The sequence below is a fragment of the Hemibagrus wyckioides genome, linkage group LG08, assembly GCF_019097595.1.
Source record: "Hemibagrus wyckioides isolate EC202008001 linkage group LG08, SWU_Hwy_1.0, whole genome shotgun sequence".
NCBI classification, from domain to species: Eukaryota; Metazoa; Chordata; class Actinopteri; order Siluriformes; family Bagridae; genus Hemibagrus; species Hemibagrus wyckioides.
In genome coordinates, this window is record NC_080717.1 from 26,157,223 (window position 1) to 26,185,212 (window position 27,990).

At 41.5% G+C, this 27,990-nt stretch overlaps 1 protein-coding gene across 2 annotated transcripts in view; it reads right to left on the reverse strand.

Annotated features, from left to right (window-relative positions):
- Positions 1 to 26,468, reverse strand: part of elmo3 (engulfment and cell motility 3) — a 32,597-nt gene extending 6,129 nt beyond the window's left edge. Inside the window, exons 1-17 of one of the 2 annotated variants that reach the window (XM_058397506.1) lie at positions 26,329 to 26,468; positions 20,737 to 20,845; positions 14,909 to 14,949; positions 13,868 to 13,940; positions 13,464 to 13,514; positions 13,199 to 13,368; positions 12,704 to 12,803; positions 12,465 to 12,616; positions 11,998 to 12,076; positions 11,029 to 11,079; positions 10,056 to 10,178; positions 9,313 to 9,435; positions 9,096 to 9,200; positions 8,438 to 8,546; positions 7,871 to 8,007; positions 1,249 to 1,412; positions 148 to 260 (exon numbers count right to left, since the gene is read on the reverse strand). In XM_058397506.1, coding sequence (XP_058253489.1) covers positions 148 to 260; positions 1,249 to 1,412; positions 7,871 to 8,007; positions 8,438 to 8,546; positions 9,096 to 9,200; positions 9,313 to 9,435; positions 10,056 to 10,178; positions 11,029 to 11,079; positions 11,998 to 12,076; positions 12,465 to 12,616; positions 12,704 to 12,803; positions 13,199 to 13,368; positions 13,464 to 13,514; positions 13,868 to 13,940; positions 14,909 to 14,949; positions 20,737 to 20,814 — 1,669 coding nt within the window. In that variant the 5' untranslated portion in view covers positions 20,815 to 20,845; positions 26,329 to 26,468. Of the gene's footprint in view, positions 1 to 147; positions 261 to 1,248; positions 1,413 to 2,378; positions 2,522 to 7,870; positions 8,008 to 8,437; positions 8,547 to 9,095; positions 9,201 to 9,312; positions 9,436 to 10,055; positions 10,179 to 11,028; positions 11,080 to 11,997; positions 12,077 to 12,464; positions 12,617 to 12,703; positions 12,804 to 13,198; positions 13,369 to 13,463; positions 13,515 to 13,867; positions 13,941 to 14,908; positions 14,950 to 20,736; positions 20,846 to 26,328 lie in introns of those variants that run through there. The other variant, XM_058397507.1, reaches the window with a different exon arrangement.
- Positions 26,469 to 27,990: the final 1,522 nt, after the last annotated feature.

The following is a 27,990-nucleotide window of genomic DNA, read 5'->3' on the forward strand; positions in this document are numbered from 1 at the left end:
GTTACATTATACACTGTGTAAAGTAAACAGAAAAGTGGAGTCACTTCTGACTTTCTGTAAATGCATCATTAATTGTTAAATTTTTGTTTTACAGATGTCTTAAGAGCAATGAAAAAAATGGAAGAGGGGGTTTGTGGAGGTTCAAACCTTGTCTCCGGCGGCTGCTGATTTTGCGGAACAGAGTGCCGTGACACAGACGGTTGAGTCTCTGCTGCCTGATCAGCTCCAATAACTCTGGCTTCAGACGCTCTTTCAGCTCTCTGTAGACACACACACACACACACACACACACACCACCCAAAATGTCTAATACTAATTTTTACATCCATTCTTCAAGTTTCTTAATCACACTGGAGTCTCATTTTTAAATCAATTATTTTCTATACTCTATATTTACACATTAATATTTTACCATTTAAAAAAAATACCAAAAATTTATTAAAAAACTCTTCAAATTAAAACTGAAAAACAATATCATGATATATACACAATATCTAAGAAAAGCTTATTATTTAATTCATTAATTTATTTATTAGTTTTATTTATTTATTTTCTAAAGAAGATTTTATTTATATTAAAAATATTTTTTATATTTTTAGTGTGCATAAAATAAAGTAGAATATCTCAGAAAATCATATTCATTTATCATCATATCGATGATAAATGAATATGCCCAGCCCTGCTACACCGTGAAGTGTTGCTCAAGTGTATATAAATTACAGCCCCAACAACTGCATCCTAAACCACATCACTGAAGATCTGGAGTAGTTTTAAAATGGTTTTAAGAAGATTTCCATTAAACTTACAGCTCAGATGCAAAAGTAGTAATCAAATATCAGATAAACACGTGTTGGCTCACAGACTTTGTTCAGGAAGTGAGTAGTAATTGATTTGCAGCGTAAAGGATCTACTGAACTCATGCTACTGCTTATGCTACGTTCAAACAAACAGCGATAAAGCTGTGAGACAGCTGACGACCTCCTGTGACGTGAGTGACGACGTTGGCGACTAGAAGTGGGCATGTCCACGTCCCCGACGGGAGCGAAGACAGGCTTCAAAGCACACGTGATCCTCCTTCATCTCATACGAAACGAATGCTAGTCTGAATGCTGATGTTACCATGGCAACCAGTACTAGGATGGCCTAATAAAGATTTCATAGTACAGAGACTTCAGCAGATTCAGTCTAAAGCAGTAGTTTATGATGAGAACATTCATGATAATATTAGCGTGTGTGTGTGTGTCTCACAGCACAGGCGGTGCGAGCGTCTCCTCCTGGTGCAGTCTCTCTGTCTGGCGCAGTTTGAGGATCTCACTGTAGTTTAACGCGTTCACTTTGTTCTTAAAGAGCTCCAGTGAGGTGGGTTTACTGGACAGGGTCCTCGTGATCTGCTCTCGTACCACCTGCATGACCTACACACACACACACACACACACAATCATCAGTTACGGTTCTCCTTTAGTTTATCTTGAAACATCTTTTTGGTTTCGGTGCAGATGAGGTGTCACATTCCGGGTTGCCAGATTTAGTCTCACACATTCAACCAAATCCACCCTTTATAACAACTCGCTACAAATAATTTCACCGGATTCTGTTAATACCAAATTATTTTCTAACTAGATTTTCTAATCTAGATTTTCTAACCTGAGATATAAGGTACAATTTAAAACTCACACCAACCATACAGTCACCATGTACATGTCACCATCCCTTGTGCTCCTCATTAGGAGGCTCATTGTGTCGAATCTTCCTCAAGTCAACATGAAAAAAATTACAAGTAAAAAAGAAAAACCAAACAAATTTCCAGCCTTTTTTGGTTTGTAGCTGATGATTCATGGACCAGCAACAAGAGGAAGCGGCTGAAAGTTTCCACACCTTTCTAGAACGGACGAAAGTCAACACGTGCTGCTGAAACGTGCATCTGAAATCTGATCCCTGCAGACGATTAGACGGGTTTAGGACGTGCAGGTATTTAAAAGCCAAAAGCAGGATAAAAGCATCTGTTGCAGGAATGAAGTTCAGCCCAACACACACACACTCACACACACACATGCACTCACACACACATGCACTCACACACACATGCACTCACACACACATGCACTCACACACATGCACTCACTCACACACACACACGCACTCACTCACACACACACACATGCACTCACTCACACACACACACATGCACTCACTCACACACACACACATGCACTCACTCACACACACACACATGCACTCACTCACACACACACACATGCACTCACTCACACACACACACATGCACACACACACACACACACACACACGCACTCACACCTCATCTGCTCCTTTCTCTTTTTGCAGCTCGATCCTTGCTCTAACGGAATGTGTAAACGTACCTCTGCCATGGTTAGAGTAGCTCCTCTTGGTCCTCACCTCACCGTGAGTGTGTGTGTGTATGTGTGTATGTGTGTGTGTAAATCCACTCTCGAACCACTTCCAACACTGTGATGTGATTTTCCCAAACCACAGAGCATCTCTCTCTCTAAAGAAAAAACACGCCCACAAGCACACGCCAAACACACACACACTCTCCCTCTCTCTGTCTCTCTGTCTCTCTCTCTCTCTCTCACACACACACACAAACACACACAAACACACACGCTCAGTTTGGGCTGGGGGAAAGCAGCTGGCAGAAGCGATTGAGAAACAGCAGAGTCAGGAGAGGAGGAAATGAGAAAAGCAGGGTGCGAGTGAACCGGTGGAACACAGAGAAGTGTGGAGGACGCAGGACAGAGACTCGGCCACATGTGGGGGAACGAGAACCAGCACCATGACATCATATCCTGTGAGAGAAAGCCTGAGCAGTTTAGCAGCTTTACTAGCAGCTAGTATTAACGCAACACAGACGCAACTCCTCCGCTGCAGAAAGTACCGAACTTTCTGCCATAAAAAATAAATAAATAAAGCACCTGCTGTTTTTTTTTCTTTTCACAGTCACCAGTACAGACGTTTCAGTCACCAGTACAGACATTTCAGTCACCAGTACAGACCCTACAGTCACTACCAGTACAGACCCTACAGTCACGACCAGTACAGACCCTACAGTCACGACCAGTACAGACCCTACAGTCACGACCAGTACAGACCCTACAGTCACTACCAGTACAGTCACGACCAGTAGAGACCCTACCAGTACAGACCCTACAGTCACTACCAGTACAGACCCTAGTCACTACCAGTACAGACCCTACAGTCACGACCAGTACAGACCCTACAGTCATGACCAGTACAGACCCTACCAGTACAGACCCTACAGTCACTACCAGTACAGACCCTACAGTCACTACCAGTACAGACCCTACAGTCACTACCAGTACAGACCCTACCAGTACAGACCCTACAGTCACGACCAGTACAGACCCTACCAATACAGACCCTACAGTCACGACCAGTACAGACCCTACAGTCACGACCAGTACAGACCCTACCAGTACAGACCCTACAGTCACTACCAGTACAGACCCTACCAGTACAGACCCTACAGTCACTACAGGTACAGACCCTACAGTCACGACCAGTACAGACCCTACCAGTACAGACCCTACAGTCACTACCAGTACAGACCCTACCAGTACAGACCCTACAGTCACGACCAGTACAGACCCTACCAGTACAGACCCTACAGTCACTACCAGTACAGACCCTACAGTCACTACCAGTACAGACCCTACCAGTACAGACCCTACAGTCACGACCAGTACAGACCCTACAGTCACGACCAGTACAGACCATACCAGTACAGACCCTACAGTCACGACCAGTACAGACCCTACCAGTACAGACCCTACAGTCACGACCAGTACAGACCCTACAGTCACGACCAGTACAGACCCTACCAGTACAGACCCTACAGTCACGACCAGTACAGACCCTACCAGTACAGACCCTACAGTCACGACCAGTACAGACCCTACAGTCACGACCAGTACAGACCCTACAGTCACGACCAGTACAGACCCTACCAGTACAGACGCTAGTCACTACCAGTACAGACGCTACAGTCACCAGTACAGACCCTACAGTCACTACCAGTACAGACCCTACCAGTACAGACGTTTCAGTCACCAGTACAGACCCTACAGTCACCTGTACAGCCGCTACCAGTACAGCCACTACAATCACCTGTACAGACACTACAGTCACCTGTACAGACCCTACAGTCACCTGTACAGCCACTACAATCACCTGTACAGACCCTACAGTCACGACCAGTACAGACCCTACAGTCACTACCAGTACAGACCCTACCAGTACAGACCCTACAGTCACTACCAGTACAGACGCTACAGTCACCAGTACAGACCCTACAGTCACTACCAGTACAGACCCTACCAGTACAGACGCTACAGTCACCAGTACAGACCCTACAGTCACTACCAGTACAGACCCTACAGTCACCAGTACAGACCCTACAGTCACTACCAGTACAGACCCTACCAGTACAGACCCTACAGTCACTACCAGTACAGACCCTACAGTCACTAGTACAGACCCTACAGTCACTACCAGTACAGACGCTACAGTCACGACCAGTACAGACCCTACAGTCATGACCAGTACAGACCCTACCAGTACAGACCCTACAGTCACTACCAGTACAGACCCTACCAGTACAGACCCTACAGTCATGACCAGTACAGACCCTACAGTCACGACCAGTACAGACCCTACAAGTACAGACCCTACAGTCATGACCAGTACAGACCCTACAGTCACGACCAGTACAGACCCTACAGTCACGACCAGTACAGACCCTACCAGTACAGACCCTACAGTCACTACCAGTACAGACCCTACCAGTACAGACCCTACAGTCACTACAGGTACAGACCCTACAGTCACGACCAGTACAGACCCTACAGTCACGACCAGTACAGACCCTACCAGTACAGACCCTACAGTCACGACCAGTACAGACCCTACAGTCACGACCAGTACAGACCCTACCAGTACAGACCCTACAGTCACTACCAGTATAGACCCTACCAGTACAGACCCTACAGTCACGACCAGTACAGACGCTACAGTCACGACCAGTACAGACCCTACCAGTACAGACCCTACAGTCACTACCAGTACAGACGCTACAGTCACCAGTACAGACCCTACAGTCACTACCAGTACAGACCCTACCAGTACAGACGTTTCAGTCACCAGTACAGACCCTACAGTCACCTGTACAGCCGCTACCAGTACAGCCACTACAATCACCTGTACAGACGCTACAGTCACCTGTACAGCCACTACAATCACCTGTACAGACCCTACAGTCACGACCAGTACAGACCCTACAGTCACTACCAGTACAGACCCTACAGTCACTACCAGTACAGACCCTACAGTCACTACCAGTACAGACCCTACAGTCACCAGTACAGACCCTACAGTCACTACCAGTACAGACCCTACCAGTACAGACGCTACAGTCACCAGTACAGACCCTACAGTCACTACCAGTACAGACCCTACCAGTACAGACCCTACAGTCACTAGTACAGACCCTACAGTCACTACCAGTACAGACGCTACAGTCACCAGTACAGACCCTACAGTCACTACCAGTACAGACGCTACAGTCACCAGTACAGACCCTACAGTCACGACCAGTACAGACCCTACAGTCACGACCAGTACAGACCCTACTAGTACAGACCTTACAGTCACTACCAGTACAGACCCTACAGTCACTACCAGTACAGACGCTACAGTCACCAGTACAGACCCTACAGTCACTACCAGTACAGACGCTACAGTCACCAGTACAGACCCTACAGTCACGACCAGTACAGACCCTACAGTCACGACCAGTACAGACCCTACAGTCACGACCAGTACAGACCCTACAGTCACGACCAGTACAGACCCTACTAGTACAGACCTTACAGTAACTACCAGTACAGACCCTACAGTCACTACCAGTACAGATGCTACAGACACCAGTACAGATGCTGCAGCTGGAGACTTGAGGATGTTTGGTTCCTGAACTAATTTAGGTACTAACAGGAACTAATGGTTTAGAGGCGGCGCTAAAAAGAGTTGGGTTTATGATAGTTACACATGAAAAGTTCTCTTTTTTTCCTTTCCCTCTTTTTTTCTCATCTCCTTTCCTGCTTGTTTTCATTCTTCGCAGTTTACTTTCTTCTTTTCTTTCCTTCTTTATTTCGAGGAGTTTAAAGAATGCCGGAAGATTATTTTTATTACGTTTATTCCTTTTTGTCTTGTCCTACTAACTTCTTTTACTAATAACATCATATTATCATCTAATAACAGATGGAGCTACATGCCGCGATCATCCCAGTCGTCCCTCGCACGCTGGAGGGAAATGAACCAGAACTTTCTAAAAACTTCTGTCGGTTCCTGTCAGTTTTTGAATGAAAAGCAACACAGTACACACAGGAGCGCATGTTTACAATGCCGATTGTTTACAACGCCTTTCGTCACGCCGTCTGTGAAGCGGCTCTTTGACGCTTTTGGGTGTTGTGTGTTATTTAGTGCTGATTTAACCCGGCCATTGTGAAAGGGAACAGATTTTTCTCTCTCTCGCTCTCTCTTTCTTTCTGCTACAGAGTGGACTTGCTATTGTTGAGCTAATACCCTCATAAAAAAAAACCACACATGCCTGGCCACGAGGACAAAAGACAATCATTCCAGCCTGAAGGTTAAAAGGTCGCTTTGTAAAAAAAAAAAGAAAAAGAGAGCCCCTGGGTTGAGTAACTAGCATCTACTGAGAGGGCACTTCAGAAACTTCACCACAGGAGATTAGCAGGAAGAGTAGCGTTTTCTTTCAGCTAAGTGGGCGCTAGGTCAGCTTTGCTTTTCGTCGTTCGAGTGTTATTCATGAAGCTAAACACCAAACCTACACGCCCCGCTAACGGAAGCCGTTTCATATCTTACAGACTCCTGAGTGATGCTTCCGGGTTGCAGAAACAAGCCAGGACACTGTGGTGATTTTTGAGTGAAAGCAAGAATTAATGAAAGTTTTCTAAACCGTTGTGTTGTTAAAGCTAACAGCCAAGTGCTCCGACTATGCAGCGTTTCATCTCAGAAAATTAGCTAAAAATAGCATGTCAGTGATGCTAATTAGTAGAGTTTCTGTGAGATACTGGGGGTCAGTGTTGAACAGCCCTCGCTGTGTTTTAGTGCTAATTCATAATAATGTTAAATAAAATCCCTGAGAGATTCTTCAATCAAATTAGTGACCAAGTGGCTAAGTTGTAGTCAGTAAGTAGGTTGCTAACCTACTCAGGACTGTTTGCAACCAGACTGACAGATAGAGAGACAGACAGAAAGATAGACAGACAGAAACAGATAGATGAATGAATGAATAGGTGGATGGAAAGAGAGATGGACAGATGAACAGATAGAGATAGATATATGAACAAATGAATAGATGGATGGTTGAACAGATGAAAGAATGGATTGGTGGGTGGAAAGATGGATGGATGGATGGACGGACAGACGGACAAATAGACGGACGAATGACTGAATGAGGAAATCTGGGAAGAAGCTTACATCTTACCATCCAAACACTAACTGACCCTGATAGCTACTGAGATCAGATGAACTTGGACGTGGTTTGGCTGTAAGCGTATTTTATTTTATTATTTTTTAGACAAATTATTCAGCATTGTTATATTTATTCAACAGATTTACTCAATCAATTCTATGATCTCAGTCAGGGTCACAGTGGATCCAGGGTCTTTCCTAGCAACACAGAATTCACCCCAGATTGGACACCAGCCATTAGACCTATGATCTAATCAATACTTCCCATCATCTAATTGTTAAGAGTCATTAAGTTTAACAAGGGCCAATAAATAATAAGCACCTTATCGAAGTCCTCCTGCGTGGCTCTCATCTCCTTCCAGGTTTTGTTCAGGAGCTGAATACAGATGCAGAAAAGTTCCTCTAGCAGCCGGTCCTGGGCGAAGAAGATGGGGTGATAGTTCGAGCCTGTTTCTGATGCTGCAGAGGAGAGAGAGAGAGAGAGTTTGATCAGAACATTATAGGAAGGTGTAAGAATTTCTCAGATGGAAAGAAGGAAGGAGGGAAGGGTGGAAGGAAGGAAGGAAGGAAAGAAGGAAGGAAGGAAGGAAGGAAGGAAGGGTGGATGGATGGATGGAAGGAAGGAAAGAAGGAAGGAAGGAAGGAAGGAAGGAAGGGTGGATGGATGGATGGAAGGAAGGCAGGAAGGAAGGAAGAGTTTAACGAGAACATTATAGGAAGGTATAAGTGGATCAGTGCAAAGATTTCTTAAATAAAAAGAAGACAAGACAGATGAATACAATAAACAGATAGACAGATGATAGAGAGTGAAGTAGAGAGAGAGAGAGAGAGAGAGAGAGAGAGGGAGAGAGAGAGAGAACAGGTGCTTGGGTTTCAGGTCTGAACTGACGTGGTTCTCCGATGCGCAGGATCTCACACAGCAGGAGTGTTAGCTGGATGCTGCTGCGGGCGAACGGACACTCGTGTTTATCCTCGCGGCTGCTGTTCTCCAAAACAAACTAGAGCCGAGACGAAAAGAAAAAAGGAAAGCTTACAGCATACACACACTGTTTACATCATAACACGATTCGGTCACTCAAACATAGGTTTATATTAGTATGCTCATTTTCATACATTTCTAATCAATTTCTCTGGTATCATTGCTACTGTAACCACTTACACAGCAACGGGCATCTCTCAATAACAGGACCAGACAGAGAAAAATATATCCAGTAATAAAAGCTTTAAAGTGCCTGTGCTGCACAGTTGTGTGTGTTTCAGATGGTTTCCTACTCTGGAAAATCAGGAACACGACACCAAAGCAGTGAAGATAAGAAACGCTGTTACATGGTTTACTTAGCAGTCCGTTGCGTGAACACACACATCGTTAAATGAATAAAACACACGTCTTAATGACTTAAGCATACAGTTTATTTTCCACAAATTATGTATATTTAAAAATAAAATGAAATAAAATGGAGCAAGCTGTAAAGAACAGAAGGGAAAATCAATCGACAAAATATTTAAAAAATACAGCATATGAACTCAATACAGTGATTGCGTCTCACCCTGCTGTAGGCGTCCGGATAACGTGAGGCGAAGTAGGTCATTGTGTCCAGAGCGAGAAGCCCGGGAGGAGTCCGGCTCAGGTCCTGACCTGGGTTACTGTTGTTCTGATGGACACACACACACAATTCTTGCATCAGCTACAGGTATACAGCACAGAAAAAGAAAAGACTCTCTGAGAGACTCGGGTCGCTCTTCAGCTTGCCAGCACACACTCACTGAGAATCCCAGCTTCTTGAACTCTTTAGCACACAGAGAACGCCGACGCTCGTTACTCAGGCTGCCGTCGCTTTCCGTCTCGAACACGGCCTGACGCAGACTGTGTAGAGCCTCCCTCTGTTCCTGAGATGCACACACACACACACACACACACACACACACACAAGAGAAGAGAAGAGGAAGAAAATAGAGAGGGGGGAGAGAGGCAGAGAGAGAGAGAAAGAGAGTGAAAGAAAGAAAGATGGAAAAATTGGGTAAAAAGAGAGAGAGTGAAGAAAAAGAAATAGACCAAAAGAGACAGACAGCAAGAGAGAGGAAGGAGAGAGAGAGAGAGGGGCAGGAAGGAAGGAAGGAAGGAAGGAAGGAAGGAAGGAAAGAAAGAAAGAAAGAAAGAAAGAAAGAAAGAAAGAAAGAAAGAAAGAAAGAAAGAAAGAAAGAAAGAAAGAAAGAAAGAAAGAAAGAAAGAAAGAAAGAAAGAAAGAAAGAAAGAAAGAAAGAAAGAAAGAAAGAAAGAAAGAAAGAGGCAGAAAAGAGAGAGAAACAGACAGACAGAGAGAAACAAAGAGAGAGAGAGAGAGAGAGAGAGAGAGAGCGAGACAGAGACAGAGAGAGAGAGAGCGAGACAGAGACAGAGAGAGAGAGAGAGAGAGAGACAGAGAGAACACATTAGCACTGCTGAATGATGAAAGCATGGATGTGAGACGTGTGGATTCGCTCAGCTCCTGGACGTACAGGAAGCTCACCTGACTAAAGGAGTCCAGAGGCGTTCTCATTCTCGTGTCCAGGTGGTTCAGACACACCGACTGCAGCACGTACAGATAGTGAGCCATTTCATCTCCAATAGGACCGGAGCTGTGGATTATGTTCTGGGAAGAAAGATGATAATGAAATGATGAACGACTTAACATGATGTGATGAGGATGAGCTGCAACATATCCACCAACATGAGCATCGGGGTCAGGATCCTTTCTGTTTAATGATGAACTCATGACTATTTTATCACAATTATTCAGGAACTAAACAGTTCTGTAAAAGTCTTATTTTAAACCATTTGTTCCTTTTCATTTTCCTTCAAATGTAAAAATTCTCTCATTACATTTTAACCATTTAAGGCATGCTGTGATCGGACAATAATCAATCAACCATGAGGTGAGGTGACTTGATGCGAAAACTGTTACAACCATGAAGCTGATTATTTTTTTCCTCTAACTCCATGTCCTCATTTAATTCCTCCTATAAAAAGCAATTTGTCTCCTTTGTTATTTTTTAAAAATGTTTTTGCAATTTTTTTTTTATCCATTTACGGTTACCATAAGTGTTGAGGAACAACTTAGTTCCTGCCTCTCTTTTTACTCTCTCATGAAGTTAGAAAAACTAAATAAAACAGAAATTTACAATTTTCCCTAATGGCAGAAAAAGCACTGAAAATAGAGACTCCTTCCAAAAACCTTAAATAAAAATAATCTCATCATAAGCATCCTTACAATTATTTTTTTTCCATTTAAAGAACACGTTTTCAATTGGTTTATTATTAGCCTTAATAGTCCCTGAATGAGCCGTTTCTATAAAAACGAGAATGTTTATGAACAGGCTCATTAGCTGCTGTTATAGAGAGTAAAATCAGCTTCTGACCAATCAGAAGGCAGAATTAAATAGCAACATCAACTCGTAGCCGTTTTACATCCGTGTCTAAAAATGCTACAGATCTCGGCTCACCTTGTGAATATACTGGCGAAGATTCTTCTTTTCAAGGAAAGCAAACAGATCCTGAAAAACATCACGAATAAAAATAAGCACATTATATATACGCCATATACCAATATACTATAATAAAGAAATCAGAAATGGCTACATTATAGCGATATCATCAAAATAATCCAGTTTTTTAAGTCCACTGTAAGTCGTCCCTCCCACTTATCAACCCTGCCCCCTTCTGGCAAATGGCGCAGACATCAAGAAATGCCTTTTAAAGAAAGGCACCAGAGCCGAGCGGCTCTGTTCAGGCTCACGGAGACCACCATATCACCATAGCCGGAAATCTCTGAAATGGGAGGGTCAGATTCTCTCCATCCTGTCAATCTGAGGTACATGTGCCAATCATAGGCATAGGTGAAGGTGTCTCATGTATGTGGAAGAGGGCAGATTGCACTTTCCTCAGTGTGTGTTACACAGCCCTGTGATGCAGCAGGAGCATCAGTGTGAAAAGATCCAGTGGTTGGCTTAATGTGTCTAGAAGGAAGAACGTGATTGGCTGAGTCATAGGGCGGAGTTAGCTGCAGGATAAGAAATGGCAAGGCTTGGCAGAAAACTTTCTCAATATCATTTCCCGGCCCATAAAAAAGAAAAACTGAAAAATAATCATCATCCAATTCGAATTCTAAAATAATTTCCCCCAATTCACTGACACTTAACCACCTGCAGGAGGCAGCAGACCTTAGATGGAGATGCCACCACTTTTTTTTTTTTAACATGCATGTTAAAAAAAGACTTCCTCCTTTCCCGTAATTCCCATGTGATCAGGATCAAAGTTCTGATAATAAACGACTAATAAGGTGAGTCGTGCCATCCCCAAAAAAAAAATAGCACAGGATGAATTACAAAGGAGTTGAAGTCAGGGATCATTAAAGGAGGAGAAGAAAGAGAAGAGGAGTTTCTGTTAAACGGGTAACAGAAAAGTGCTCTTACCTGCCGATCTGCATCTCCAGCGGTCAGCAGCAGAGCCATCAGGAGAGCCATAGCTTTAGTCTGAAGTTGCTGGTTAGACCTGAGAGAGAGAGAGAGAGAGAGAGAGAGAGAGAGAGAGAAAGACAGACAGACAGACAGAAAGAAAGAAAGAAAGAAAGACACTAAAATAAAAGAAAATCTAAAGATCTGCACAGTAAAAGGTCCTGCATTGTTTTTAGTCGTAAAATTGCCATCTCTTGCAGTGCAGACATTCTTCTAGCATTTTCATGATGAATAATCTGAACTGATTTCTTTAATATAGCAAAAATTAAACAGTACAACTAAATAAGCTTGGTAGCTAATATTATGCTCACTATCTATTATATGTCTTCTGTCATTAGCACTCATGTAACCATGACAACATGATAAGGTCATTTTGTGTGTGTGTGTGTGTGTGTGTGTGTGTGTGTGTGTGTGTGTGTACATACACCTGCAGATGAGAGATCAGCCTCTCCAGTGTGATCTCCTCTCTGATCTGGTGGAACAGGCTACTGCTGCTTAGAACCATGCTCTCCAGGATGTCCAGGGACACCTGCTGGATGGAGGTGTCCATCACCTTGGCGTTCACAAAACCCGCAATCTGTGCACATATGAACACACACACACGTTTAACATATGCAACATGATAAGGTAAAGCAGTGACACAAGAATATGACTCAATCCGCACCTTCTTGATGAAAACACTGGAAAGGTTCTCCCAGGAGACGATCCCATGGTCCATTAGCTCCATGAAGGCTGTGAGTGTGTGTGTCATAATCAGAGGAGCCCTACACACACATTTTAACAGAAAATCACTGATTATGTACATGTGCTGCTCGCATGCACTCAGGATCAGCTTCATTAATGAAATTAATTAACTTATTAAATTACTTGTGATGCAATTCCATAAAAATACACCATTACAGTTAAACAACTTATATATTTGCAGAAGAAATATTGGTGAATCTTTGAAGTGTGTGTGTGTCAGAGAGAGAGAGAGAGAGGGAGAGAGAGAGAGAGAGAGAGAGAGAGAGAGAGAGAGTAAGGAAGAGAGAGAGACCCAGAGAGAGAGAGAGTGTAAGAAAGAGAGAGACAGAGAGTAAGGAAGAGAGAGACAGAGAGATAGAGAGTGAGTGTATGAAAGACTGGAGAGTGTCTGGAGTTTTTTGGAAATAACACGCACTCGTTAGCGTCCTCCACGATGTGGACGAGGAGCGAGTGTCCATCTCGGCTGATGAACTCCTGAGCGAAGGTGATGTCTGTGGCGATGACGGCCAGCTGCTTCAGGGACTCACAGCGCACATCTGGGTCTGAACTCTGGACGCCCTTAAAAAGGTCGTCTGCACACCGGCCCTGCAACACACACACACACACAAACAGTGTGTTATAAAAATCCAAACACTCGAGACCACAAACACATTGATTATATGGAGGAGGAAGTCGCTCACCGGAGCCTTGGTCAGCCGAAGAATGCTGCCGTTCTTAATGTCCAAACGATTCTATAACAATAAACCACAAAGTACAGAGTCACACAGTGAGCACAAGCCACAGCTATGAAGAAACTCTGCAACTGAGCTAGAGCCTGACAATCATGATACGATCACCGTGTGAGTGAGAGAGAGAGAGAGAGAGAGAGAGAGAGAGAGAGAGAGAGAAAGAAATACTGGGAAGATTAATTATTTATTTAATAATTAGTAATTATTTTGAAAACGCATGTACACACAGATACTAAAGATCATAAATATACATACATATAAATAATCTCCCTTTTTTTCTGATGAACACCTTTACTACATTACTATCTTAATGTCAGGAGTGCATACACACACACACAGCTGATGAAATGACTTACCGACTCGGTGATGTAGGTATGAGCTCCGTCTGCATACTGAAGAGCGTAGTTCTCTGGTCCAGGGAGATTCCATCTGAACAACAGGGAAATAAAACAGCACACACCTGATTTAATTACACTGAACAGTTTCATATTGAATACACACACAGACAGACACACACACAGACAGGCAGACACACACACACACACATACAGACAGACAGACACACAGGCAGACAGACACACAGGCAGACAGGCAGACAGACACACACACAGAGACAGACACACACACAGATAGACAGACACACACACAGATAGACAGACACACACAGATAGACAGGCACACACACAGATAGACAGACACACACACAGATAGACAGGCACACACACAGATAGACAGGCACACACACAGATAGACAGGCACACACACAGATAGACAGGCACACACACAGATAGACAGGCACACACACAGATAGACAGGCACACACACAGATAGACAGGCACACACACAGATAGACAGGCACACACACAGATAGACAGGCACACACACAGATAGACAGGCACACACACAGATAGACAGGCACACACACAGATAGACAGGCACACACACAGATAGACAGGCACACACAGATAGACAGGCACACACAAACAGAGGCGCACACACAAACAGAGGCACACACACAAACAGAGGCACACACACAAACAGAGGCGCACACACAAACAGAGGCGCACACACAAACAGAGGCGCACACACAAACAGAGGCGCACACACAAACAGAGGCGCACACACAAACAGAGGCGCACACACAAACAGAGGCGCACACACAAACAGAGGCGCACACACAAACAGAGGCACACACACAAACAGAGGCACACACAGACAGAGGCACACACACAGACAGAGACAGACAGAGACACACACACAGAGACAGACAGACAGACACAAACAGAGATGCACACAGACACACAGAGAGACACACAGAGAGACACACAGAGAGACACACAGAGAGACACACAGAGAGACACACAGAGAGACACACAGAGACAGACAGACACACTTACTTGTCACACACTTCCTTTATCACTGCAGTAAGGGGCTTTTTCTACAATATAAACAGAGAAAACGATCCCATTAAAGATATGTTTATATTGTAACCAGTGTGGAATCAGGATCAACACCTCCAAGACCATTAAAACCATTCAAATCAACACCAGTATTAACACCATTAACACATATCTAATATAATTAACACCACCTCCAAGACCATTAAAACCATCAACACCATTAACACCACCTCCATTGACAATAAAACCATCAACATCAACACCACCTCCAAGACCATTAAAAACAGTATCAATAATACCATTATCAATACCATGAACACCAGATCTAACACAATTAAACCATTACCATCAATACCATTATCAACATCATTAACACCACCTCCGACACCATTATCATCAGTTCCAACACCATTACCACCACCATAAACACCAGTAAAACCATGAACCTCAGCATGACTAACACCATTATTAACATAACAATTATGTTCAAAAAAATCAATGGAAAAACATCTATATTGTGTGTCACTGTTATAATATTTGAATAATTTCTAAAGCCTACAATCTGTTCAACATTTAAAGATGAGTGGAATTAATTTCTGGGCCAGAAATGTTTACACAAATATCAAAAATGCAGTGGATTTTCAAGCTAATACTAAGATATCTTTAAATTTACTAAATTAGCAAAGTGCTAAGTATGTTCATCTAACAGGAATAAAGATGTCATACACCCCAACATGCTTCATTCTACAATAAAGGTCCACTCTAAAGGTTCTAAATTCCTGTTCTAGCTTCTCGCACCATCATGTAGGGTTTGTATGTCTTCCTTTTGGCAACGTTTCCCCAAATGATAATGTACACTTTTAGAGCTGTTACTTTTATGGGATTTAAATAACAGACCAGCATCGAGGCTTACACCAAAGTCCTTAAGTGTAGCTTGTGGTTTTACAACGCAGTCATCAGGCTGTAGGGTGAAATTAGCAACATTATTTTGAGCAGATTGACCCCTCAGTCTTAGACGGACAATTACAGACTTTCCTCAAATCTTCTTTAAAAATCTTTTAAAACGACACATGCTCAAAATTTACTAGGTTCAAACACATAAAACATTGCTTAAATGGCTCAGGAGATGCAAACAAAATTCAGGAATGCGTTGTGAATTAGCCATATAGCATTAGATTGTTATTGCTGTGGTGATAGCTTTGCTAACAAGAAAATGAAAGGGGGGGGGTGATTTTATCACAAAAACAGACAAGCCGGCAATTTTATTTTTCAGATATCAGCCAAGTAAAAAGGCTAAAGTGAGTTATTGATTAGCAGCTTCTACATTTTCTAACCAAACAGTGCCGCTTTCTAGGTGTGTTTTACCTGGGAATATCAAAGAGCACCAATTCACAGGGTAAAAGTTCCCCTTGACAATGCAAAGCAAAAGGAACCGCTACCAAACAAACATGTTTTTGTCACAGACTTTATTTTTAAGAGAGAAAATAAACAAAAATAAGTGTAGTTTTCTGCATAGTAGTCTCTCACTGACAGGAAGGCTATAGCTAACCATACTGGCAATTCCTTGATACATATTCAGTCACTGTAAACATAAAAGAATGATGAATTAGCCAGCTAGAATAATCACATAGTTTCCATTGAATTGCGTTAGCTGTACAATGTTGCTTTTTAAATTATGAATTAGTGTTTATGAGCGCTAACTTTAGCTGGTTAGCTTATCCTGTTAGTCGCTTGACCTTCTTACAGAAAGTAAGAAAATAATGTTACATAACGAAGCAGAGAAAGGAAATGCTTCAAATAGAACAAATGTTGTAGCGAAGCAGTAAAGAACTTGTAAATCTGCAAAATCTCAGCTCTGTCACAAATTCAAACCCAAAGGCAGAGTGTCGCTATGCTCTGCAGTCGAGCTGAAAACCGGGCATAAAAATAAATGGAGGAGATACGTTATTGCGCCGTCTGACTCTGAGACACCCAGCAATTAGTGGTGGCTGATGTGGTAAACCAATTAAGAGTTTTCGGTGTACTGCGGTAGACCAATCAATGGGCTGTAATTTGCGGCCGACGGGCCGGTCAACCGAGTGGAAGCCTTGGGTTTAATCCGTCAACACGCCAGAAGAGCAGTTTATCAGGGAGGTTTTGAGGGGGAAAGAAACATTTCCTATCGTAACAAAGCACCAGCCACGACCGCAAAATCATGGGACGAGACCAAAGGATGAGAATTCGCAAAGCTCAGTGAGGCTGACAGGAAAAGATCTAAGAGATGTTAAAACGTTATGAAGAAGGATTTTAGCTTCATATATTTTAATTCCTTTCAACATAAAAAGGAATCATCAAATAAATAAATAAGTAAAAATAGCAGATTTTAAAATGCTGACATTAATTGTAGCTGAGTTACTAACTAAATCTCAGTGAAGGAGGTGTAGCCTTTGTATCTGTTACACCAGTTGAAGGAGGTATGGCCTTTGTATCTGTTACACCAGTTGAAGGAGGTGTGGCCTTTGTATCTGTTACACCAATTAAGGGAGGTGTGGCCTTTGTACCGGTCGCTCATAGTGAAAGTGGTGTGACCTTTGTATCGTTACACCATGTAAAGGAGGTGAGGCCTTTGTATCTGTTACACCAATTAAGGGAGGTGTGGCCTTTGCACCAATCATTTTAGTTGAAGGAGGTGTGGCCTTTGTACCTGTCACTCATAGTGAAGGAGGTGTGGCCTTTGTATCGGTTACACCATGAAAAGGAGGTGTGGCCTTTGTATCTGTTTCTCCAATTGAAGGATGTGTGGCCTTTTTAGCTGTCACTCCAAGTGAAGGAGGTGTGGCCTTTGTATCTGTCACTCAGAGTACATGAGGTGTGGCCTTTTAACTGTCACTCCAGGTGAAGGAGGTATGGCCTTTGTATGTGTTACACCAGTTGAAGGAGGTGTGGCCTTTGTATCTGTCACTCCAAGTGAAGGAGATGTGGCCTTTGTATCTGTTACACCAATTAAGGGAGGTGTGGCCTTTGAACCAATCATTCCAGTTGAAAGAGGTGTGGCCTTTGTATCTGTTACACTAAGTGATAAGGTGTGGCCTTTGTATCCGTCACTCGGAGCAAATGAGGTGTGGCCTTTTTATCTGTTACACCATGTGAAGGAGGTGTGGCCTTTGTAACCGTCACTCCAGTTGAAGGAGGTGTGGCCTTTGTATCTGTTATACCATATGAAGGAGGTGTGGCCTTTGTATTGGTAACACCACGTGAAGAAGGTGTTACCTTTGTATCTGTCACTCGAGTTGAAGTAGGTGTGACCTTTGTATCGGTCACTCCAATTGAAGTAGGTGTGGCCTTTGTTTGTGTCGTTACAGTTGAAAGAGGTGTGGCCTTATTGCCTGTCAGACTAAGTTAAGGGATGTCGCTTCACAGAGCTAACATTTTCCCTTTTTTTTTTCCAAAATAAAATACCTAATAATTAAATTCTACTTTATCGCATTGTTAAAACTTCCTGAGAGGTTTGCTCTGTAAAATCATAGGTCAGGTCTTAAAATCAGACTCATTCCACAGTACATCGTTTTAACTCCAGACATAACTTTAAAAAAAATGTTTAAAATAAATAAGGATAAATGATGCAGCATCTCTCAATGCTACTCTGTCAAGCTGCTTCCCTGATATCAAAAAATCTCTTCAACCAACAGTCAGTGGTTTGAAAGTGTAGCAAAACAAACATCTTGTTTATCAGTTTATCTTGTTTACAGCAGGAGTAAAAAAAAAAAAAAAAAAAAAAAAAAAAAACACAGCCCAGTTTTAGACAGGTGAGATAGGTAAATTATAAAGTCCATGATTGTTACTGTTGCTCCTCTGAAATGTGTTTTACATGTAGAAGGCAGACGGAATCCAGAGTTTTGTCAAGAATCTAAACACTTGAACTTTTAGTTAAAGGAAAGACAGTGCAGCCTGAGTATGGTGATTAGTATGTGTGATAAGTAACCCACAGTTCCTGTCTCACTGTTCTATTTAAGCTTCCCATCAGAGATGTACATGTCCGTGTCTACAATTAACAACCGCTCTGAATGTACAGCTGTACCATGAATTATACCACAGTGTATACTAATAATTAGGCCGGAATTCCGATGTTCTCTTTATAGCTAATCTCTAATCAGTGATGATTAATTCAGCTTCTTAGAAGTACTTAATAAGAAACAGAGTTCTAAAGTAACAGTTCAGCATGATGCAGCAATTAAAGATTTGTGTTCACTTCCTGTTTCCTAAGGTTTCGTGTATCCTTGAGGCCAGAATAGAAACTCTAAAATGACTGACTATTTTAGGAGTTTACAGAAGATGATAATATTTCAAGTAAAATTAACTAGAGGGAGGTAGAGAACAATCAAATCAAAACTACCTAGCATAGAAAAAGAAGAAAAAAAAAAGACAATCACTAAATAAATTTTGTTAGTGCTAAAGAATCTAAATAAAGTTAGAGCATGATAACAAACCAGAATAGTTAAAGAAAAAGTACCACCAAACAAACAGCTAGCTAATATTTGAGAAAACCCTTCAATCAAAACTAAACCTAAAGAACTTCTCCAAACAAAGCTAACTAGCTAACAATACCTCGGTAAATACACAATACCTCAAATCTAAACTAAACTAACTAAAAAAAAAACACACAACCATGCTAACACTACCTCAAGTTAGATAATATTACAAAAACAATAAGTTAAAGTTTTTGAGTTTTCCCAGATGAAGGAAACTATTTAAAATTACACAACAATAACTCCAAACCAAACTAACTAATGCTTAAGAATACAACCAAACCAGACTGTCTAAAATTAGAGAATTTTATAATTCTGAAACAAAACTAGCAAACATTACACAGTAACTACAATCGAAACTAGCTAAGTTTAGGAAGTGAAGACAAGCTAAAGTCTGAGTTTATTACCAAACTAAATTGAGAGTATTCCAAAAACAAATCTAACAAGTTAACATTACACAATAAATCCAACTTAAACTAGCTAGAGAATATGTTAAACCTAGACTAATTTATTTAATGTGTTAAATTTTAGAGAATATCAAGCTAAATTCAGTAGTGACAAAAATTCCACAAACATTAGCTAACTATGCTAGAGCTATGTTAGAGAATTCGCAATAAAACAAACAAAAAAGCTAAAATACCAGAGTAGATAAAGTTAGAAATCAGAGGAATTCAAGCTAATGTCAATAATGACCCAAAACCAAAAATAGATAGATAGATAGATAGATAGATAGATAGATAGATAGATAGATAGATAGATAGATAGATAGATAGATAGATAGATAGATAGATAGATAGATAGATAGATAGATAGATAGATAGATAGATAGATAGATACTAGCTAATTATCCTAGAGCCACATTGGAGAATAGTGCCAAAAACAAAAGCTAAAACAGAGAACACAAAGCTAGTTATTGTTAAAGAAAGTCCCAAACTAGAATGCTAATGCTAAAATACTGCAGATTAGCATGATTGATCTGTACAGCAGGGAGATGTTATTCTGGTAAAAAATAACCAAGCCAACTAAATTCTTTTTGTTTATTTTTTAATCATTACTTTACAATTCCCTTCGGATTTTCGCTTGAAACGAGGAGCACATGTTCTCAGAGCTGTTAGGGAAACCGCACTGTGATACAGTACCACCACTTCCCCATTCCAAGCAGGCGAGGCCAGACACAGACGGAGACTACCTGAAGCCCGGAGCCATGAGGAACATTCCAGAAGAAAGACAACCGAACGAAGGCAGAGCATTTCAAGACGTGGGGAACATGCTCCTACAGCTCGGGTGCATTTTTGGTCAGAACATCATTCCCAGCCTCACCTGATCCAGCTGAATGAGCTGAGGATACGCCCCTGGCATCTGTATAGCGATCTTCACGATGTCCTTCTGCTGCGGCATTTTGATGCGCCGATGCGTGTCCTCCTAAACTCTGAAAATAATAGACCACAGGAACAGATTGATGCTTTAAAAGTACTTTCTAGAGTATCTTGATTCTCAAAAACAATCCTCAACTCCATTCTAAATCTTAATTTGTGATGTCAAAAGTCAAAAAGTTAGTAATAAACAATTTAGAGGCATGCGGTTTACTGAAAATAAGTAACGGTGGGGTTATGCAATGAATTGGACCATGTCCATGTTGATTTTCCTATAACAGCATCCCGAGCTGGTGTTTTATTCCTCTTACACCACAGCAATTTGCCAACAACTCCATTTTTATTTATTAAACGCTGACCTGTCTTATGTTTTTTCCTTCTATAGTTACATTTGATTGCCATGGAATGTTCCTGAACCATTATAGCAGCTATAACATTTTCTTTCCCTCTCTGTAGTAAAGCTAATAAGACAAAAAATAACAGCTTCACATGTTAGCAAGAAAGCGCAAACTCCTCTGTCCGGTTCAACTTCACCTGTTTGACCGTTCTGAGGCTCAGACACCGGAAACGCCTTCCATTAACATCTCATTACAGAAAACTTCATCATCTCAACAACTACAAGTTCTCCCTTAGAAATCTGTTCATCTATAGAAACGGTAATGTATTCCAGCGAGTGTGTTAATGTGACCATGTGCCATGAATTAGTCTACCTTCTGACCAATCAGATTGGAGAATTCAAAAGAGCAAAGAGTGGTTTCATGGAAAAGAACAACGTATAATGTAACAACGTAGACAGAAATTCTGCATGCTAAGCAAGCTAGCTAGATAAGAACCAACATATCATGCGGATAGTAAAATTCCAACTTTAGCTGGTGATATTTTGTTATATTCTTTAGCTGGTTTAGGTTGGAGGTTTTGGTCTGATGTTTAAAAACACTCTCTAACTTTAGTTAATGCTAGTTTGGTTTAGGAGTTATATTAGAACTTTAGTCTGGATTTATAATATTCTCTAGCTAGTTTAGGTTGGAATTATTGTGTAATGTTTGCTTGTTAGTTTTGTTTTTGGAATACTCCCTAAACTTAGTTTGGTAATAAACTTTAGCTAGTTTAGGTATTGAAATGATTGTGTAGCATTGGCTTGTACGATTTGTATGTAAACACCTTAGCTAGTTTCGCTTGTAGTTATTGTGTAATATTTACTTGTTTGTAACTTTAGTTGGTTTTGTTTGGAGTTATTATGTAACTTTAAATAATTTATTTTTTTTGGGAATACTCTGTTTTTCATTTTACCCCTGTATGGTGTTAAAAATTGACCAGATTTATATTTTTACTACAAGTGTTTTGTATTTGTTGGAAATACAGGATGTCCACAAAGACTAAAAAAGAATTTAGGACGCATAGCTATGAATCACACTGAAAGCGAAACACAGACACTCTGTGTACCTTACAGGAGAGAAGCAGGCGATCAGTACACACCGATTATCATAATGACTTTGCACCTTCCTCTTTTTAACGAGAACTTACTTATCTGAAATGTGAACATGGGAAACAAATAAACCTAGGACACACACACCGCTGAGGCTTTTATCAACAGAAGCTCCAGCTGAATTGTTTAACAGACTCAAGTATTTCCATGTGTTTGAACAGGATGAGTAATACAGCTCCGGGCTCACAGTTCTCTCTGAGATTCCCATTAGAGAAGGAAGTGTGTGTGTGTGTGTGGGTGGGTGTGTGTGTAGGTGTGGTAACCGCCTGATTGTACTTAACCCCAGCATCTACTGTTCCAGCTGTAACCACTCGCATATAACTTTTTTTTTTTTTTTTTTTTTTTTTTTAGACATTTACATTTATCCTCGGGACAGATATTTATTTTAGCCATAGTGAGTTCAGTGTAGATTAAGCAGAAGTGGGTGTGGTTAGGTAAGGTTTAGGGCGGGGCTAGATGAATAACATGTACAATATTTAGCAAGTATTTAATGTTTAAGTTGCAAAAATGCTTGAGTGAAGAAATCAACCGAGAGCATAAATGAGAACAGACAAGGGGACATCATATTCTCACGTCGGCCATCCTAAAGCTGAGAAAGAGTGAGAGAGAGAGAGAGAGAGAGAGAGAGAGAGAGAGAGAGAGAGAGAGAGAGAGAGATGGGGGAGTCAGGGCTCATGTGTTTATGCTTCTCAGGCCTCATTCCACTTCATTCCTCATTTCACTTCATTCATGTTCCTGCATGCTCCCAACCCTGAGACACACTCATCCACCAAATCCAACCATCCACACACATACACTACAGAGAGGAGGACAGAAAGGAGAGAGAGAGAGAGAGAGAAAGAGAGAAAGAGAGAAAGAGAGAGAGAGAGAGAGAGAGAGAGAGAGAGAGAGAGAGAGAGAGAGAGAGAGAGAGAGAGAGAGAGAGAGAGAGAGAGAGAGAGAGAGAGAGAGAGAAAGAAAGAAAGAAAGAAAGAAAGAAAGAAAGAAAGAAAGAAAGAAAGAAAGAAAGAAAGAAAGAAAGAAAGAAAGAAAGAAAGAAAGAAAGAAAGAAAGAAAGAGCTGTGAATACCATGTATCTGTGGTTTAACCCATGTATACACACACCTCAGCTGTGCTGACTGAAACATCTCATTCTTTTGAAACCACAGCCCGTCACCCCCCCACAACACACACCTCATTTCTTTTACATGTCATAGTTATATATACATAGAGTGGACATCTAAATTAAACACTTTTTTCCAACCAATTGACTTCAGCACCCACTACAACCCACTGCGGTGACTGAGCTGGGGAGGGGCCTGGAAGATGAGGTTCGTGATGAAGTGCCTTGGCTAATTGGTAAATCCTGCTAGTAGAACAGTGGTAATTCTGATCTCCAATGAAAATTCAGCTCAGTAGCTGCACAACCAGCCATCTACAGAAGTCAGGGTCTGCCACATCCTGTTCACAAATGAGGGTGGTCTACCATTTTAGAAATCCAGCCTGAAATCCCACAATGCATTGCAGCAGATTGGTCTCCAAATAATGACTGTCTCCAAAGTGGCATATTTGTATATTGCACACTTTATAAAAAAGAAAAAGAAAAGAAAAAGAGAGTCAGTTCATTTGATTCAGCTCACAGATAAGAATCGACTCTTATTCAGACAGCTCTGAAACAGCTCTTTCCCATGAATGTTTATCCAAAGTGGGCGGTTTGTCATATTTTTGCCAGTACTTCATTGTCTGAAACTGCATGATGAAACTGGATTTTATAAAATGTAATTAAAATAAAATAACTGTGGGCCTCAATCATCATGCTGCCACAAATCTGCTTTAAGAAAGGCAGCATTGTTAGTGTGCTGTGGCTTGGATCATTAAGAAGATTTATTGCCATTTATCCTGATAAATGAACGCTTCCCATACACACAGCTGACAGCCAAACACACACAGCTCTGAGGTCAAACAAGGTTTCTAAGGAAGAAGTAGAAGTGTCTGATGCTAAACGAAGATAAAGGAGTAATGACATTTCCTATATGTACAAAAAGGAACAAAAGATTTTCAAATCGGTTCGACGCATTCACCAAAAAGAGCCATCTCAGTGATTCCCAAAAGACTCCTCATTACTATATAGAGCAGTACTTTTGAAGAAAAGGGAGGCGATTTGACAAACATAGCAAATCATGAGACACTGACATATTTCTGTGGTACTCAGTAGGTATCAATACATCATATAACTTCCAGTAAATTTTCCAGTAATGTGTTTTAAGCAGAAAAAAAAATTCTGAACAAAGTGACCTGAGGTATGTGGACACCTGACAATCACATCTACATGCTTACTGGACATCCCATTCCACCAGCATGGCCATTACCATGGAGCTGCCAAGTCTTTGGGAATTTGTGCTCCTTCATCCAAACCAACATTAATGAGGTCAGGCATTGGTGTAGCAATCGACGTTCCAGATCTTCCACAATGTGTTCAGTGATCTTTAAGGACCTCATTTTCTGCACAGAGCTGATGTGAAGGGTCTTTCCTAAACCTCAAAGTGTACTATTGTCTAAAATGTCTCTGGAGCTGTGCTGTAAGATTAACATTACCCTCAACCCTTTTTCCACTAGTCGGATTGAATGTTTTCTCTTCCAGCATTCTCCTGACATCTACCAAACTCAGAATCATCCATCAGATAGTGAAGTGTTAAAGTGTGGTCATTACTCCAGCCAACACGGTTTCACTGCTCCAGAGTCCAGTGACGTCGAATTACAACACAGCTGAACGTGTCATTGTGCATGGTGATCTTAGGCTTGTATGCAGCTGCTTGGCCATGGAAACCCATTTCATGAAGGTCCAACCCAGAGGTTCTAGAGGCAGTTTGGAACTCTGTAGTGAATGATGCACCAGACGATAAGCGATTTTTACTCAGCCTTCATCAGCCCTGCTCTGTAAGTCTGTGTGGTCACGGCTGACCTGTCGTTGCTCCCAGACTCTTCCATTTCACCTCCTTTTAGGATGTAGAGACCTGTGCTTTGTTCCAAATCACGGCAAAATGACAAAGCGGACCCAAATATTGTTCCGGAAGTCACAAGTGAGTAAAGTGTGCTCTTGTTGTGTCAGAGTGAGCTTGTTTTTTGTTCTAGGTTCTGCTCATAAAGTCATCTGTCAGGACGGATAGAGCGTAAGATAGAGATCTGATCTAGAAGGCCGGTCACTGACAACCTGATATGATGCACACTGATTGACATTCTGCGCTGCTTGAGTCTACAGTCTGGGCTACAAAGAATCAGCCCCTGCCCCAGTTCTTGCTTCTTCATTTCATTCTATGTGTTTTTTCTTTGTTTACATTCCTATCAAAAACAAATCACTTTACAACATCAGTTAAATATAACAAGAGAATAATCTGATCTGGATACCATAAACAATCCTTGCATCTGTATCTTTTTTTTATCTGAACTCCTGATCACACCTGATCCAGCTCACCTGTAAAGCAGGTGTGTGTAGAATTAAGGGGCTGAAAATGATTTCAGATAATTCCTCTGCTCGTCTACAGGGATTCATTTGAGTGGATTTGTGTATTTTATATATATCTATATATATCCCAGCAGGACCATGACACACTTCTTGTAACTGGTAATCAGTTCACCAACAAGTCGCAAAGTAGGAAATGGTTCAGAAAATCAGACCCGGAACTAACGATCATATCATTTTCTATAATACACCTATTATAATACTGTTCTGTTATATAACACAATCAATCAATCAATCAATCAATCAATAAATAAATAAATAAATAAATAAAGCACTGTTACAAGCCATTGTGTGTCCTGTTAAAGCAAACACATGCAATAATGTTAATCATGCGAAATTGTGCCATTGTCCCATTTTTCATGAAAGAGTTTTGGAAAATAAATAAAAATTTCTCAATTTTACTGGGGATCAAACAAACCCCTAAAATATTTCTATTTTCTAATGAATCGTCTCGAGCCAATCTCAACCGACTGAAAAAACAAGCAGAAGTGACTTCACTTAAATAAATAAAAACAAAACGTGTGCTAAAACTCATATTAAACGCATTTTCTTACCTGCTGACAAACAAAATCTTTGCACATTAGATAGAGCTCCTGATCCTCTAAGAAATAATACTTTTTCTTCCCCCCCGACTGCAAAACGCTTTGTACGTGTTGTAACACTTCTTGCAAGTTTCAGAGTAAGAATTAGGTCTGAACTCTAAAAACGTTTCGATTTAACACGTAGTGCACTAGATAGTGCACTTAAGACGTTACGTAAACCCCCTGTGTAGTGCGCGTGTATAGGGCGCTTGGAGATATTTGAGCTTCCGCCTTGACGACATTCCCAGTTCCGGGTTGATCGCCGTCCCTCCCGCTGCAAAGGGAAGGAGAGCCGGGCTGCGTCCCAAACCGCACACTTCTGTACTGAAGGGTAGGTCAAAAATTAGTACGTCGCCACCCCGAAACCTATAGAAGCGTACTATTTTTTTTTATTTTTTCAAACATACTACTTAGTACAGAAGTGCGCGGTTTGGAACCCAGCCCGGAGCGATCAGCCATTTCAGAGAGGAGTACAAGGTTTTCCATAACACAAGAACTAATAAGAACAAAGCCTGTGAAATTCAGCTGAAACTTTTCTGAAAGGTTTCAGGCTTTGGTTTGAAGTGCTGAAGTTTTAACATTAAAGTGTATGGTAGTCATTTAAAAAAAATAATAAGACATGTTTAAGGAAAGAAAATCTGGTGAAGTCCTAAAATATTCTGAGGAACAGGAAGTAGGCTGTAGGGTTCCTCTCTGAGGTGAAACCAGATGACCTCCATTTAGCACTCTCTTATTTATTTCTCTACTGTGCAAAAGTTTACCCACCCCACTTATAAAGGACAAGGCAGACATGAGGCAAACTTCTGAACTGATATATCTGATGTTTCCTTCACTGTGACCATCAATATCTTAATATTTACACACAAAGATCAGCCAAAATGTTAAAATCACCCGTCTAATAGCGTTCAGGCCACCAGAACGGCTTTGACCAGTCGAGGTATGGATTCCACAAGTGTGCTGCGGTTATGGGACAAAGACGTTAGCACCAGATCCTTTAAATCGTTCTGTAAATTGTGAGGTTTGTCCAGATGATGGACTGGCTTGAGATCTGGGGACGGTCATGTTCCTCAAACCAAACCAATGTTCACGGTGTGGTAGAGTAGATTATTCTGCTGAAACATTTTTTGGGCATCGTCATTAAGGAATACGGTTGCCATGAAGGGGTGTACTTGGTTTGCAATAATGTTTAGGTAATGGATTAGTTTCAAAATGACAGCCACAGAATGTCAGGACCCAAGTTTTTCCCAGCAGAACATTGTCCAGGGCATCAACACTGCCTCCATCAGCTTGTCTTCTTCCCACAGTACATCCTGGTGCCATCCACATGATGTACAAGAAAACATGATTCATCCATCCAGCCCACCTTCTTCCACTGATCCATGGTCCAGTTTTGATGCTCGTGTGTCCATTATACCTGGTGTACACTGTGACCAGTCTGTATTTATGCATCTCCATAGACACTGTATTCTGACACTTTTCTATCAAAGCCATTATTCACTTTTTCAGCACATTGTGCTACAGAAGCTCTTCTTTGGGATGGGACCAGACAGGGTAGCCTTCACTGCCCACATGTATTCATGAACCTTGTGACCCCATGACCCTGTTTCCATTTCATCGGTTGTTTTTCCTTGAAGC